The following is a 15,963-nucleotide window of genomic DNA, read 5'->3' on the forward strand; positions in this document are numbered from 1 at the left end:
GCTGGCTTCCATGGCAGCGTCTGCCAGGTGCACATGTGGGATTTGCCTTCCAAGGTTGCACTATCACAGATACTAGACACGATCATAGACGACTTGGAGGAAACATTTATTTTGAACTATCCGACCATTCTCTGAATTCAATCACCACACATGCGTACATATGCAACAATTCCAGCTTCTCAATAGATTCATGACCGCCACTTGGGCAGGATTTGGTACATCATTATCATCATTACATTTATTCCTTCATAAGCAATGATTGGCGTAGTGCTTTCCACAAAGCGTATCGTACTCGTATGTTATCAGCAAACTATGTCTATGACAGAGATACGCAAGCGCCTGGTTCGCTCATGTCCCGGGGTAAGGGGCAATATTCGATGAGGGAGTTGACTCGGTCTTCGATCTCCCAAAGATAGATAATCGAGACTTCGAACGAGTCGGCATCGTAGGTGGGCGAGAGGTCGAATCTTTGGGTCTCAGTTTGAGCTTCAGAAACTTGAGGATCGGAGGCGGCAGCTTCTAACGCCGAGGACGCTCGAGCTTGTTCTACCTTCCTAACACCCTCTCGAACTTCCAGCGAGGAAGCACCCTGGGGTGCCGTTGTTGTTAATGTCTCAGTTGGACGTATTCTGGTTTCGGAGGAATCCTCATTCATCTTGTTGATTTCTTCCTCCGTTACGAGGCGCTCGTTTTCGAGTCGAACCTCTCGGCCACGCTTGTGGCAATACCACAGAACAAAGAGGAGAACTAGAATATGGGTTAGTGGGTGAAATGAATGGTATGAGAACGTATCACTTACTGAACAATGCAAGTGACCAAAGCACATTCATTCCCAGGACAGCCGGGAATCGAGCCCGCAAAAAGGCCATGATGGATCGGAGCATTCCGACCACCGCCGCGGGCTTGGAGACCAATTCCTTCAAGCTGGGTATATTGACACCCATCTTTTCCGCCGCAGCAGCGGCCTTCCCGACATGTTCCATATTGATACCACTCTGTGTGGCACGCTCGCTAGCTACAGCAAGCATCTCTGGTGCCAGAGTCTCTGTCCATTTCTCGGGCAGTCTCTCGATCAGCTTTTGGAGAAAGCCTGGCAGCTTGGTATAGGTGTCTTGCAATTGACGATTCCCATTAGTCAAAAGCATCTCGAGGTCACGGTAGGCTGTCGGAACACCGTTGATCAGATCCTTGAAAATCAATTTGAACTTTCGCAGAAGTTCCTGTGTCTCGTCGCTGACAGAGAAGACGCGATTATTATCGGCGGCTAGATTCAATCGTTCCAGGATGTCTGTCATATCCTCTTTTTCCTTCTCGGCCTCGCTTATGTTGCCGGTCGGTGTTGCACTCGTCGAGGGGGGGCTGGGCCGGGGATTTACCATCCTTGGTCGAGTCTTTATCTTTCTCCTAGATCATAAGAAACATCTATTAGTATCCTATAGAAGCATATTGAAGCTTGTAGTTTGGTGTTGAGACAACAGGGCCTCACCTTCTTGGCATCTGCACTCTTCTTCCAGAACATAGCGCTCCATCTCTTCTTTTTCTTCTCCGGTCCTGACTTATCTTGGGATTTCACGGGCTCAACTTCTTTTGCAGGAGTGAAGTCTTCGGACTTGTGGCTCGCTCTTCGACCCTGTTCACCAAGCGCCTTTCCAAACTCCTCACCTGGCGAAGCAGGGAGAGGAACATGTACGGCGTCCGGGCTTACAGAGCTCTCAGGAGCCCCCGGGGAAGGATCAGTAGCTGAAGCGGAAGCTTCTCCCACCGATTTGGGTCCATTCTCCGACTGCGCGGTGAGTTGTCGTAGAAAAGCTTCGTCCTCCTCGCTCAAAACCGGTTTTGGAGCTTGCATAATCTGCGACGAGCGGTGCCGATTCTTGATTTGATTAATGTATTCCATCAGTGCTGCTCAGTTTGAGTCCTATTTGTGTTTTTTGTTTGGGTATGCAAAAGCAAGGGAGGAGTGGTGTTCACAGAAAACAGGTGAAAGGCGGCGCGTACTGAAAGGGGTTTGAGCACGCGCCCAGTTGATAGATCACTTTGTATGCGCAGCTGCAGGTACCGATGAATCAAGTCTTTGGACTTGGGCAATGAGAATAAAACACGGAAAACACGTAAATTAGACAAATTTGAGTAAAGGAAAAGGAAGCTTTAATCTCAGCTGCTTTGATGATATCACAAGTGGAACGCCCCCACACTTGGACCCCTGTTAATATCAGGAACTGCACCGCCACCTTATAGCCTTATGCGCCACATACGCCACATTCATTATGTATATCGAACCTTGAGACTACAAGTTTGATATTGTTGACTATTCAACTTTTGTTTGACTCCATCTTGATTCCTGCTTTCAAGTTTGTCTGCATATTACAATTCTTCCAATCTAACCCAGGTCGAAAAAGCTCGCTGGTTCCAGGATCGAATTGCTTCATCACATACATCTCGCCTCAAAGTTCATGGATGTGACTCCAATGCTCCAATTCCATTGGCACCTTGCTTATCTTTGCTGAATCTGGCTCATTCATAATAGGCAAACAGCCTTGGAATCAGCTCCCATAGTTATTTCAACATACCATGAGCTTCATGAAGGAGGTATCATTCCTATATCTGGCCCGGTAGCTCAAGTCAACAGGGTTCATTGGCACTTTGATAACAATCTCCAGATTTCATTCAAGGAAGTTTGCCTTTGTTAAGCTATATCCAAGCAATACATATAGCATTTCAATGATGAAGCCTCCTAAGATCCTAGGAACAGTCAGACCTGTATGATAGTACCGCTATCAACTTGAGTCCATTGTTCAACTACACGCTCAGGGCTTATTTTTTTCCTCCAATATTATCTCTTTTCCTCTGTTATCCTTGAGTTCTACCTGGAACTAGTACACAGCTCTACCTGGATCACCTGGTCTGACTGATTTGATATCCACTCCAAAGTTACAGCACTTTACTGGCTTGGCAGCATAGGGTCTTTCTACTACTTAAAGAAAGCTCATCCTTATGCATACAGCTTCTTAGTTCATTAAGTCAGTGTATTTCATGGAGGATTCCAGGGCGGCCAGTTCAGCCGACCTCACGCTGGAGACCATCCAATACAGCAACGGTTTATCTCGTCTTGATATCTTCGCTTTCCACTCTTCTGCATTTCTATCCATCGTGAACCCTTACCGAGCCCTCATTACTACTACCCATCTTCTCATGTGAAAAAGTTACTGACATTTGCATTGATCACAAGTCAACAACCTTACTTCTTCATTTCCAAACCCTTACCCTTCTACCCTCCCCCAACCTTACCCTGCCCACCACCAAGCTCACTTTAGCTGCCATTCCTCCTTCCTTCCAACCTTTCCTCTACACCTTCACCTACAGGCTTCCATACCTGTCTCACAGAAGGTTATCTTTACCCATTTTCCAGCTCTTAAAATTGTCCTAGGCGATTTTAACCGGCGTCATAGTTCCATTCTCAACACGCCTTCAAAATGCCGGTCAAAACGCCGGATAAAAAGCCAGAGAACCCCCGTCCCACACAAAATTTGGTGAGAAACAACATGACACGCGAGCTTCGAGCCGGCGAAACGTTCATAGCCAGATTCAAAAGTTCGTTCATTGGGCATAAAACGGACATTTGGCTTTGCGTCATTCTCACAGAAGAGTTCGGACCAGGCAAGCATTGCCATGGGCGCCCAAAAGGAGCAAAGCCTGCTGAGGGTGCATGGACTACGCCATTGAATGAGCGGATGTACCCGATTTATATGCCCGGCCGCAACGACTGGTAAGTCAAGTGTCATTCTATTGAATATTTGGATATAGAGTGAAAATAGTACATTTGGATCTGTGGCTAAAAGCTTTTTAGTCGATGGATCCTTATCAAGGATATCTACATTTTGGGAGAAAGTGTTCCTGAATTCCTTGCCCATTCAAAGGACCGTGACAATGTGTCCTTGTTCCGAAAATTGCAAAGGATTGCGCTGAAAGTTCCTAATTGCAAGTTTTGGGAGAAAATGGCAGAGAAAGAGATGCAGCTGAAGGGCAAAAGGAGTCGCAACCCTTCACTGACATTGCCAGATGGTTATGAAGATATCCTGACGGACTCAGAGGCAGAGGAAGTAGCTGGATGTAAGCTGAAATGTGAATCTACACGGTTAGAAAGACATGCTGATACTCTGTTTTTTAGATGATACCGATGAGGGTCCAGCGGAACTTGATGCTGGGTACGCATCACCGCCACCAGCTAAGGTACAGGCCAGAACGGCCTCATTCTCTGTGTCTCGGGAGATAAAGGTATCTGGAGCAGGTGATAAACTGCCAAAAGCAGAGAAAAGGCAAATTGTTCAGCACCTAAGCTTCCCGGGCGAGAGTTCATCTTTTTTGAACTATGCCTCTACGCCAGGTTTGTCTTTTGGAACCACAAGTTCTGAAACTAGCACTCAACAAGGCTCCGTTGAGGTTCAGAAGAACATACCTCCTCTCACGTCCCTAAGTCCGATCAAGCTGAAAAGAGAAAAGAAAACCAAATCCAATGCAGCTCAGGAACCAGATGAGGATATCTGGAAACTCTCCATGTCTGAAGTAGCCGAAAGAGTATTGGTTCAGGGACCACGGGCGAATGAGCTTTTGGAGATCTTTCATGAGATGTTGAAAGTTCAACGCCAACCGGAATCTGCGAAAATCAAATCATTCATGCAAACTTCCGAATTTTCGCCCCGTCTAAGCCAAATTAACAATCCAGCAAATAATTGGAGCAACGACACTGCCAACAAAAACAAATCTGGGAAACTGCTCGGAGATTACCTAGAAAAGGGTCGCATTTTGCAACTTGAAAGCGTCAGGGATTCAAACACCCTTCAACAAGAGATCGTCTCACTTGGACATCTCTACAAGTATGCTCGTCGCTTTCAGAAACCGAAACTGATAAAGATGATTGCAATCAAACTTCAAGTTGCATGGAATTCTTATCCAGGTCTATGCCAGCTCAAGCCTATACTAGACGTTGCTAGTATAGTGTGTCAAGACTTCTCATTGACGACAAAGGACTATCTACAAAACTGGATCTTGAACTTCATTGCAGACACAATGGATCTCTTCTTACATGATTGCTCTGAAAAGTATTGGTCTGCTATGCGAGCTTTGCCAGATCTGTTTGATGCAGTTACCAAACTCAGAGCAGAATTCATCGTCAGGTTTCCGGGGAGGTATAGTGATGTTCGCGTTTTGCTTAGCAGTCGAGGAATTGATCAGATCTGATATTTCATTTCATCTGAAATTGTCTGCGTTTGATTTTGAACTCTTCTACGTGCTTTTGAGTCTTTGAGTACTCTTCTCTTTTTCTCCTTTTACATACAGAGAATGGCAACCTTCGTGGGTTTTCTTTAATGATTCAAGTTTTTATATGATTTCTCCTGTGAGTACCTCTGAGTGTCCGAATTGGATGAAAAGTTATTACACATGTGGGTTTCGCTCAACCTTTTGCATCATCCAAATTGAGAATAAAACTTGCATTCCAGTTTCTATATTTTCCATAGTAGACCAGCCTTGGGCTGCTTTAGTAAAAAGCAAATGCAGACATAGGTATCCTCCAGTTAAATGATACGTTCACCCCGAAGTCCGGATGTCCCATCTCTATGCAGGATATAGCCCTGGAGATCTCTCAAGTGCTTCCAAGGTTGAACAACATTTGAAGTCTCACCGCTTCAAGTGATGTACATTGGTCATTCCTATAGATACTGGATTCATACGGGGTACTACTATGTAATTGCGCAAGTTGTTTGAGGCGGCCGGATTTCTCATTTCTTGTTTCTCTCAATCACCAACGAGCGTAGGGCTCAAAATAATCGCACACAGACAAAGATAACTACCAAGCGAAGGAGCGGAGATGACAGGTCAACAGGCAGAACAGCAAGTACCACAGACCAGAAAGGCAGTGCATACAGAAACAAGTTGCATAATCAAGAAAGGAGATGGTCGATGAATGCAAGTCAACATACGCCAATTCAATTAAAAGCGTGTAAGGCGGTTTGTTCAAACCGTTCAATGGCGGCCAACCTCATAAGAAGCGAAGAAGTCGAGTGGTCATCCAAGCAAAAAATGCCTAGACCAATTCAATGCAAACAGTGGTGAAATTACCATTCTGGTTGAAATAAAACATGCCTCCCAATACTTCCAATTCGCAAATCGTTCGATCGATCATGGCAATAGGACAACTGATTAGAAAAATCGCGTAGTGCGCTTGAAACTGCTGCAGAAAGAGAATATCAGAATCAATGCGAACACTCGGCAACGGGATGATATAAAACAAATCAAGACCTTAAAGCACAAAGCTAGGAGTAATCCTACCGGATCTCCGCAAGATCGTCCATGTGGTTGCACATTGCCACGAACAGATCAAAAAACAACTTGCCACCATTCTCCATTTCCATCTGCATGGTCCCGCTTCTCTTGAAGGTCTTGCGACTTCGGATAATGAGAGCCAAGTAATGAGCGCGCAGTCGAGACTCGGTGTCCGGGGTGTTATCGTAGGCATAGCGAGCAGACCGCAAGATTACATCGGCCGGAATTCCAGTCTGAAGTCCTTGCTTACGAAGGGCAAGTTGCTTCAGCTCATCCAGGCCATATCTTTCGGCAGCACAGTATACCACCGTATCCCGGAGCACGACATCGCCCACACCGGAGTGGAACATTGTCGGCTCGCTCGACCCGCAACCGCCAGTTTGCTGAGGATCCTGGGCATTCTCGAGGTGCCAAGAGTCTCGACGCTTACCACGAAAAAGACGTGGGTAATAGTCGCCCTTGTACAAGAACTCAAGGATGCATGATAGGACCTCGGGCTCCCTAGTTGAGTGTTAGTTTCTGCGGACTCTGTCAGGGAGGCTGCGGTATTTGAGGTACTCACTCGTCAGGTAGAGCCAGTTGCTTTGCATCGTCGTCCATAACCTTCTCCTTCAAAGCGGTCCGAAAGTACGGAGAGATGGATAGGACATCCTCGTGAGCGGCGAATAAACGCTGCTCTTGTCCCACGACCATCGTGATAATGGGACTAGTCAGTGCACTGTGTACGAGTAAATTAGCCTCACGGAATCCCGAAACTATATCATGACATTTTACCACCTTCCCGTCGGCGGGTGATCCACTTTCTCTACTTTCTCCTGCATCTTCTCTTTGGCTTGTTCGTCGTACTTCTTCTTGCTAGCCTTGGCAGTCTTACCCGCCCGGCTTTTCGAAGTGAAGCTCTTCGACGTAAAGGAGCGTTTGAACATGACAGTATTGCAGATTCGATAAATATCAGATTGGAACTAGCGGGAAATTGACAGAGGAACTCTGAACAATCAGAAAGAGCGATACGAGTTGGTCAATAACAAAAAAGAAATACAAGAAAACTTGACGCTGCAGATCACACGAGCATGTGAGAAGAGTATTGAAGCTTTCCTCCGAAATAGTTTCCCCGTTTCATCAAGAGACGGTAAGAAACAAATCTCGGATTATGGCTTTGCATTCGAGAGTCCCAAGATGAGACTGACGGGGTGCACTTTGTCACTCTGGCAGGCGTGAGGAGGGAAGGCCGGGGTGAGGGGGACGAGCGCTATTTAAGACATAAGGTCAGGTGATATCAACTGCAGGTGTGTCAGTCACCAGGGCGCAGGATAGGCTATATTTCCAATCTTCTGATTGGAATGATCACGGATGATTAATTCAGCCTGGGCTCGTTGAGAACTCACGTTCATGCTGTGGCGCCTAGTGCAGCCGTCGTATTGGCTGCTGAGTCTACGATCGGCATTAGTATAAATTCAAAACAACATGCATTCGGAGGATATGGTGTCCTAATTCAGAGAAATTTAGGTTTCTTTTATCAACTTGGGTAAAGCTCCTTTCCTAGTAGCGGATAAAAATCAGGCAGAAGGGGCCAAACGGAAGTCCACGTAAGATAGCAGCCTAGTGAAGACATGTGTAGGGGAACTAAACTAGCCAGGTCATGACCCGAACTTTCATGCTATCAGCCAGATATATGGAGGATTTGGAGCACCTGAGATGGAAGGAAATCGCGATTTCCAAGTTTGAATGATATTGACGGGACTGACTGCTGTGAAAGGTTGTGACTCATTTAAAGATAGTGACTTGTATACAGGGGGCCAATAAAGACCCTTAAGGAGAGAATTGAATATTCATGGTGATGCATGAATGAAATTAGAGATAACAGGACACCTGTTGAATTTTCAGTATTGCAGGTCTGGCTGTAATCAAGTAGCACTTAGTGCCTGAACTGAGAGATATCTTGTTTACTCTTTTGAGTTGTGTATAGTATGCTCCTCCAAGGTGACTTGAAAGTTGAACAAGTATAAGCTAGTCATGTCAATCACTTTTGATTATAGAAATTGATCCTTTAGTAAAATGAAAAGTAACTAACTAGTTAACGTGATTCCCGGTCGAGCTGCGCACCCGGCCGAGCTGCGCACCCACCACCATTAGACAAATTCAAATTCAAATATTTCAACCCAATGCGAATAAATTCAGTTATAAATACGATTTTTACATACATTGATCCGATGGCCAACCTCTCGACATCCACTACACCTAGGCTGAGCCCTGGGGGCTGGCTGATTCGGCTGAATAGGCAATTCAACCTGGGTGTGTGGTTCGACCGCAGGTGCTTCTACTGGCAATTCTAGCTGCGTGAGTAGCTGCAGGCCTTCTTCAACAGTCAAGCCCTGTTCACATGGCACCTGCCTAGTTGACCGACTGCGCTTCTGTCGTTTCTTCTCGTTCGCTGCACGTAAATTGGCGTTTTCTTGTGCTAGTAGCGCAGTGTTGTGTAGCGATATACAGTGTCCCTTGATGATTTGATCTAGCATCAATTTCGATGGGCTTGGAGGGCTGTTTGATCGCTGTCTTAGAAGATCTTTAAGCATTGAAGCTTGCTTTTGAAGCTGGACCACAGTTCTAGGTGTCTTAGGTGAAAATTGACTGCTTCGGCTGCCTGGTCGAGTGCCTGGTGGTGTAGGTGTTCGTAGCGAAATATTCAATTTAGAAAGAACTTTTTCAGCATCAATTGGTACTAGTCCTGTAGCTATAAAGCTATTCTGGATAGTAGCTGGTTTAAAAGCTTCAAGCCGGGCACGTTGAAAATCAGCTAAGAAATCAAGCTTATCAATATGGTTATAGCCTGTACGTGCAAGATCACTTATAAAGCGACCATAGGTAATTTTCAACACAGAAAAACAGCCAACATCTAGTGGCTGTAGAAGATGTGAAGAATGCGGTGGCATACAGAGAGGTATAATGTTATTCTCTGAGCAGATTCGATCAAATTGAGGTGTGAGATGGCTTCCATGGCCATCAAGAATCAAAAGCCGAAAACGGCCACGGACACGTGAATTTGTTGATGGGATGAACAGCTTCTCAAGCCAACGTAGGCCAATATCATCGGTAGTCCAACCATTAGCTGAGACCTCAAACCGCCAGTCTTTTGGTAGGTTATCGAACCAACTAGCAATAGCAACCTTTCCCTTAAAAATCACACATGGTGGTAATGAATAACCATCTACACAGATAGCTTCAATTGCCGTCACCCATTCACGGTTCCCAGGCTGTAAAATAGCTCGCCGACCGTAGTATTCTTGCCGTGTTACAACCGTCTGTGTTGAAATAAGGCCCATCGCAAAGCCTGTCTCATCAAAGTTATAAATATCCTCAGGTTGGATCCCATTCTTATCGATAACTTGTTGTACAGTTGTAAACCATGCTTGGATTGATTTAGGGTCTTCGTTTAGAGCACGGTGGTAGTCATATCGCCTAGAGACGCGTGTTCGAATCTCTTCGCGTCGATTTATAAAGGTTGATGGCCAATTCTTGCTAACTGTTGGTGGGGGGTGGCTACCACGCGCAGCTAGTAGAATATTGGCCATATCTCGTACAGTAGCTGGCCTAGGCGCCGCTCCACGGGAGTCCATAGAGATAATCCATTCAATAAGCGAATCCTCTTCCAACTGGGTCAATTTATGGCCATTTGGGCGTGTATCGACGCGAGATTGAATGCCGTGCGCGCGACTGCGTAGTGTGGACTCAGGCACGCTAAATAGCCTGGCCGCTGCGCGAAGAGACTTGATTTGGCCCTTTTGAATAGCCTGTAAGGCTAATAAAACCTTGCCCTCTTGTTTCGACATTTTTTTTCGGCCGAAATATTACGAATTGGTGGCATGGTAGGTGTTTGAATTAGGTAGGGTGGTAGAAAGACGCGATTTTAGATGGGGTGCGCAGCTCGGCCGGGTGCGCAGCTCGACCGGGAATCACGTTAGTGGAAGAGGATTATCTAAGATATAAATTAAAAAAAAAAAAAAAAAAAAAAAGAGAAAGTGCTCCCTACCAGATTCGAACTGGTGATCATCCGTGATCGTCATACGTGTTTCTTGTTAGGAACTCCATGTATAAGACGGAGGCGGTAACCAACTGCGCCAAAGGAGCCTTTCTTCCCTTTAAGAGACTTCTTTCTCTTAGAACCCAATAGACTCTTACCCTAGTTAGGAAATTCAGTGCCGATCCCCATTACCCCTCATTGACACTATGAATATAGTCTAGCTCTTTGTTTTATGCTTGTTAGTCCCCTCTTCTTTCTCATCCTACATACCGAGGCATAACCATCGGATGGCTTGAAGGGAAAATCATAGGCTCTGGCAGTTGATGGCAAAATTGTAATTAACAGAATCTGCCGTTGTCCGTCCCAAGGTTTCAGAGCGGGTCCAAGGGTTGTTTGTCCCGCATCTACTATATCAGTTGACTATAGCACGGAATAACATTCTCATAAACATCACCCGATAAATATCACCAGATATATACTGTCCCAACTTGAGAAGAAACTACACCATGGATGTTCAAGTTCTAAGGTCCACATCCGCCCACTGGCAGGTGATCAGGTATCGCAATCTTGAGGACTTGGAGAGAATCAAGTTTGAATGGATGTCCCATGACTCCCATCTCCAGTAGAGTATACATGGAGACTCGAAAATTGAAGCTATGCGATCGCCTTCAAGTTCGAGCTTCCGAGTTCCCTCATGTGACTCCAGTCATTGCAGTCCTGACTCGGAGTATGTGAGCATGGCTTAACACTGATCTCACCACTATGTAGTAGTGGACATGCAAGCAATATGTCGTGGCGGAAACACTACCTATCTTTAGATACGAAAGTAACATGACCATAGATGGCACCTTCAGGCTGTATAATGCTTGGCAGATACTACGCGTCGATCTCTCATGAACTACACCGTGTGTGACAGCCTTATTTAGGCCATGTGCATATTTCGATTCATGACATTTCCTTAGCTCTCACTTGCTAAGGTCAGGCCCGCAGGGATCTCAGGGTCTCCGCCATGCCGCAACGCCATAACCATAATCCAAGAACACCTTATCCATGATCATACAGAATGGTTAAAATGGATTCGAGTGACAAAATGAAGGCCAAATTCTACTAGATTGTGTCTTGCCATTTTACCAGCCTTACAAGGCTGAAGTGGATATTCTCAACATCAGAGGTCAGTACCTACTCACAAATATCCATGGTTCAAATAAGGCGTCCTCGATAGGGCTGATCGTCGGAATATTGATCCGATTTGGCTTTATTCGGAACAAAAATAAAGAACCTTTGGAACCTTGGAAGATTCCACATCGTGCTTAGTCCGGCCCGAAAGGCTGTAAAGGCATTAGGCCAGCCACACCCATGGATGTGCATGGGGCCATCTGGGGAAGCCGCAGCAGCAGTAGTCTTCCCATTAGGTTGCATCTCAGATTCTATTCCAGTATTGGACCACACCTCTCCACTACCAAGAGAGATCACATTCCTGGGCAGGCCACCCAAACTCTCAATAGAGCACCGATACTGGTCCAGCGAATTTCTGTCTCAGTCTAAGCCTACAATGAAGCCCATGATCATCAGCTCATCGATGGATTAAAGAGCATAAATAGCTTTGATCCTCCCGCCGAATATGATAATATCCATCAACAGATTCACAGCATCTCAAAGCCTCAATCTCAATCTTCAATCCAAAGCCACCAGCTTTCCTCTCAAAACCAAATCCACCAAAACAACTTCAACATGTACGCCACTCAAGCTCTCCTGGCTATGGTCTTCGCGGCCTCAGCTGTCTTAGCTGCTCCTACTCCTACCTCCACAGCAACATCAGACTGGACAATCGAGAACCTGACTCGCGACTGCAACGATGCTGAGACATCCTGCACCTGGACCTTCGGTATCTTCGATGGTACCACAGAGACAGCCTGTACCTACATTGTTGCTGGACCTACTGCAAGCGGGGCGGCAACATGCGGCGACTACACCGTTACCAGCAACTACGCACAGGGGAACCCTCCTTGGACTCAGTTCTCTGTCATTAAGGATGGCTTGATCATCTACCCATCCTACACTGATGATGTCCTTGCCAACCCTCCTGTCGCTGACTGGACCTCGGCTCCTGTCCCTACTCCATAGATTCGATCAACTTGAACTTCCTTTTGATCGTCTAGTTGGGCATTTATATGAGAGACATTCGAATTGCGCTTGAGAAGAGCTATAATTATAGAGTTACTACATTGCTTCGTTTGATTATTTGATTATTAAGTTTAATTTTTGATTATGATATATGTATTTGTTCAAATGTTTGAGTTTCAATGTCAGGTTATCGGATCATCATGTTGGATTTGCACGCTCGAGCTACATAGGCTGAATCTTTCCTAATAAATCAATTGATCTGACAACTTTTATCTTTAGCTAGAAATTCAACACTTAGTTTCTTGGAGCTTCAATAGTTTTAATTTTATTATTATCGCGACTCAGATTATTTGAAGTGAAGTCAAACAGAACAAGTTCGATAGGCGGGTGATATCGATTAGGTAGACTCAGCTTGAAATCTTTTCCGGAGTCTCTTTCGGAGAAAATTATTCATCACGATAGTGCTAGTATCATTAACTTCAAAAGGACTACTACGAGTACGTAGTAGTGATTTTAGAAAGTGCCAGTGATCCTGAAGAACTTGAAGTTGAATTCAAATGTTGGCGTCAGTCACCTTAACGATCAACCCTTGTCAGTGGGCACTATAGCCTCGGTCGGCTCCAAGGGTCAGGTCGTGGCTTCAAGCCAAATATAGATTGAAGATAAACCAGTGCAACGTGTAAATATTCTTGTACCCATGTGATCCAGTTGTCCATCAAAGGAAATGTCTTTCATCCAAAAAACCAGGGGTGGGTTGCAACTTGAAAGGAGAAGTACATTTGACCCATCTTCCAAGGTTCTTTACAGATAAAAGGCGGGCATAGTGCGGTATATTGGGCCTCTCAAGATAGACAGATCCCAAGCATGTCATATAAAAAGCATGACTCATAGAAACATCACAGAAAAGCAAAAAGCCATCCATACACATAAACATAACAACATGAGCATTAAACAAAACACAGGAACACAAGTTGAACGAGACAGCCAGCCCGAAAAGAGAATAGTCAAGCGAAAACATAGTAACTTGAAACAGGTAGATGGAAGCCAGTTCCAAAAGAGAGTCCCAGTAGCGACATGAAATCGGCAAAAAATTGAACTGGTAACTGACAATGACCTCCGCTGAGCTGCTAACATAGACGATAAGATAAACAGCCCAATCATCTGCAGCTCATACATGAAGATACCAAGCGCACAACAGGCAAAAAGGTTCCATCTTGAAGTGTCGTAATGTTTATCTGCTGGACCGACGTGGCTTCAACTGGAAATTACATGGGAACGATCGGAAAGTAAAACGAATCCCGAGCCAGCCGGAAAATTAATCGTCACGCACGACATAGTCGTTCCTTTGCGGTCTTCCATGGGTAATAATGAAGCAATCCATGGCTTTGCGGCTCATCAAAACGAGAGAAAAGCAAAATAATCATGAAGGTCCAGGGAAATGATATCCACGGAAGAAATCATCCAGGGGCTGTATCCAGGGGCTGTTTGAGAAAAACAGAGCAAGGTGGTAACGGGCATACTTTTGAAAGTGAAGTCTTCAGGGATTGGCAAATCTGACGCGGCGGCGTCGATCACTAATCAGTTTCTCCGTGTCAACATATAGACGATCGAAGAACTGCATGGCGCTAGAATCCTTGAAGATTTTGGCAACCTGTGTTCCTGCAGAGATGAGCTGAAGAACATTACGATCATCCTTGACGGGTCGCGAGCTATGCTTGGCAGCATGACGCATCTCCAGGGAGTTTTCAAGGACAGTGATGAGCTGCTTGATTTGGCCATTGTGAAGAGCATGCCGAGGGATGCGACGCCGGGTAGCAAGTCTCTTCAGCAAGTGTACCCACTCATTCCATTCCCGGTCTGAAGGAACCTGGACGGGGCGTTTGTCTTGTTCCAAGGGAATTGGGAATTGATATGCGGCAAAGAAATCGTATGCTGACTGTGAGAGACGATCATTGACTTGGTGGAGGATTCTGTCCTGCTCGGCAGCATCTAGGTTAGTGGGGAGCTGGGGCAGCTCTTCCTCCCGGGTGGGAAGACCTCTAGATGATGGTGGATCCAGAATCTGATGGGGGCCATCAAATTCATCACCACGGAGAGATGATCGCCGCTGCTGGGAAACCTGAATATACTGGGGGCTTCCTCGGTTTACATCGGCAGCTCGCCGGCTGTTTCTTTCCACGGTGAATGTTGGGCTGTCCGGGGCATTCATTGGTCCAACATCCTGCCGCAGTGGCTCGCGGGCAGGACGATTCCATTCAGGGTAAACGGGCACTGGAGGCATGGGCTGTCCAATTGGAGGGTAAGACAGCCTTCCCATGGATGAACTCATCATATTAGGTCCATAGGGTTCCAGAGGGCTTGGTGTTCCAGAGTAGCGAGGACGTTGTTGTTCAAATTCTAACATGACCGGACGGTCCATGATGTCGTATGTTCGAGGAGCCGAGGGTGCCCTTGTACTACTTAGCGATAGTAATGTAAGGTGCAATGAGTTTGAATATTAGGGGTAGAAAGACCACTATACATGGTATAGAAGTACCTTTGCCGATGAATGATGGGAGAGGTCCCAGGGGACCCATACATAGGGTTATGAGCCATGGCGCTGTAATCATATGTGAGCTGGATATAACACGATCAAATCTGACGAGAACCAAGATTAAGACAGAGGATTAGGCAAAAGAGTTGTTCATTAGTGCTAACCTGGGGCGAGATAGAATATCCAGCTTGCTGGTTATGGAGCCCGTGCGAGCCCTGACGTTTGCTGGAGCAGATAATGGCTGAAAGCTCGCTTGAACAGCCGGAAGAGGGGAGACAAGAGTTGGAATCATGGAGACAAAATAATAGAAAGGTGGCTATGTCAAAGACTAAATAGTCCAAAAGAAATTTCGGACTTGAAATGGGAGGCGAGTATTGGCTAGGCAGGGGTGTTGGAGACGTTTCAAAAGAGAAAAAAAAGGAAAAGGGGGTCAATAAGTCCTGTGATACGAAAGGGCGTAATGTGGTCAAGTCCCGAGTATTATATGGTCAGGAAATCCGGGTGAAATCTTTCTGGTAGGTGTGCCTGACGCCTGTTCCCTGGACCGTGCATCTATAATCCCGCAACTGGACGGGGGAGCCGCGCTGGAATCTTCATCCTCGGAGTAGGGGGCGATACGCCTCTGTAGTAAGTTATGCATCCTTGCCCTAGTCGTTATTCATTTGCGGAGATAGACTGTATCATAATAACAGGGAATGTCCTCGATGCCCCTGTGCCACACCGGGGTCTTTCTACAACGGGAACCCGATCTCGATCGCGGCAAAACCCGGTACGTAAGGCGTACTTTTTTTCGACTATGGCAGAGAGGTATGGGGCGGCTCTGGAATATTTCGGGGTGGAGGTATATCCACCTCGAAATGGAGATGGATTTTGCAATATCCATAGCTCAGATCTTCATAGGTAGAGCATGGGAACCAACTGCAGGCCACGCCACTTTACCCTGGTGCAATGATTGAGCTGAGAACAA

General features: G+C 46.0%; 5 protein-coding genes across 5 annotated transcripts; 2 read left to right on the forward strand and 3 right to left on the reverse strand.

Annotated features, from left to right (window-relative positions):
- Positions 1-316: 316 nt before the first annotated feature.
- N7483_000486 (uncharacterized protein) lies at positions 317-1,897 on the reverse strand (the record flags this gene model as incomplete). Its single annotated transcript, XM_057083924.1, has 3 exons — positions 317-747; positions 800-1,316; positions 1,487-1,897. The coding sequence occupies 3 exons, from the start codon at positions 1,895-1,897 to the stop codon at positions 317-319; spliced, it is 1,359 nt and encodes a 452-aa protein (XP_056950073.1).
- Positions 1,898-3,473: 1,576 nt separating this feature from the next.
- On the forward strand, positions 3,474-5,238 carry N7483_000487 (uncharacterized protein; the record flags this gene model as incomplete). The annotated part of the gene is made up of 3 exons (XM_057083925.1): positions 3,474-3,766; positions 3,848-4,110; positions 4,169-5,238. 3 exons carry the CDS (start codon positions 3,474-3,476, stop codon positions 5,236-5,238), a joined length of 1,626 nt encoding a protein of 541 aa, XP_056950074.1.
- A 1,085-nt stretch (positions 5,239-6,323) lies between these two features.
- Positions 6,324-10,148, reverse strand: N7483_000488 (uncharacterized protein; the record flags this gene model as incomplete). Its single annotated transcript, XM_057083926.1, has 4 exons — positions 6,324-6,822; positions 6,884-7,039; positions 7,099-7,283; positions 8,523-10,148. The coding sequence occupies 4 exons, from the start codon at positions 10,146-10,148 to the stop codon at positions 6,324-6,326; spliced, it is 2,466 nt and encodes an 821-aa protein (XP_056950075.1).
- A 1,922-nt stretch (positions 10,149-12,070) lies between these two features.
- On the forward strand, positions 12,071-12,463 carry N7483_000489 (uncharacterized protein; the record flags this gene model as incomplete). Its single annotated transcript, XM_057083927.1, has 1 exon — positions 12,071-12,463. One exon carries the CDS (start codon positions 12,071-12,073, stop codon positions 12,461-12,463), a length of 393 nt encoding a protein of 130 aa, XP_056950076.1.
- A 1,537-nt stretch (positions 12,464-14,000) lies between these two features.
- Positions 14,001-15,058, reverse strand: N7483_000490 (uncharacterized protein; the record flags this gene model as incomplete). Its single annotated transcript, XM_057083928.1, has 2 exons — positions 14,001-14,919; positions 15,000-15,058. The coding sequence occupies 2 exons, from the start codon at positions 15,056-15,058 to the stop codon at positions 14,001-14,003; spliced, it is 978 nt and encodes a 325-aa protein (XP_056950077.1).
- Between the last annotated feature and the right edge of the window lie 905 nt (positions 15,059-15,963).

The sequence above is a fragment of the Penicillium malachiteum genome, assembly GCF_028827825.1.
Source record: "Penicillium malachiteum strain IBT 17515 chromosome Unknown utg000001l:1.0-8184562.0:1.0-8186909.0, whole genome shotgun sequence".
In the NCBI taxonomy this organism is placed as follows: Eukaryota; Fungi; Ascomycota; class Eurotiomycetes; order Eurotiales; family Aspergillaceae; genus Penicillium; species Penicillium malachiteum.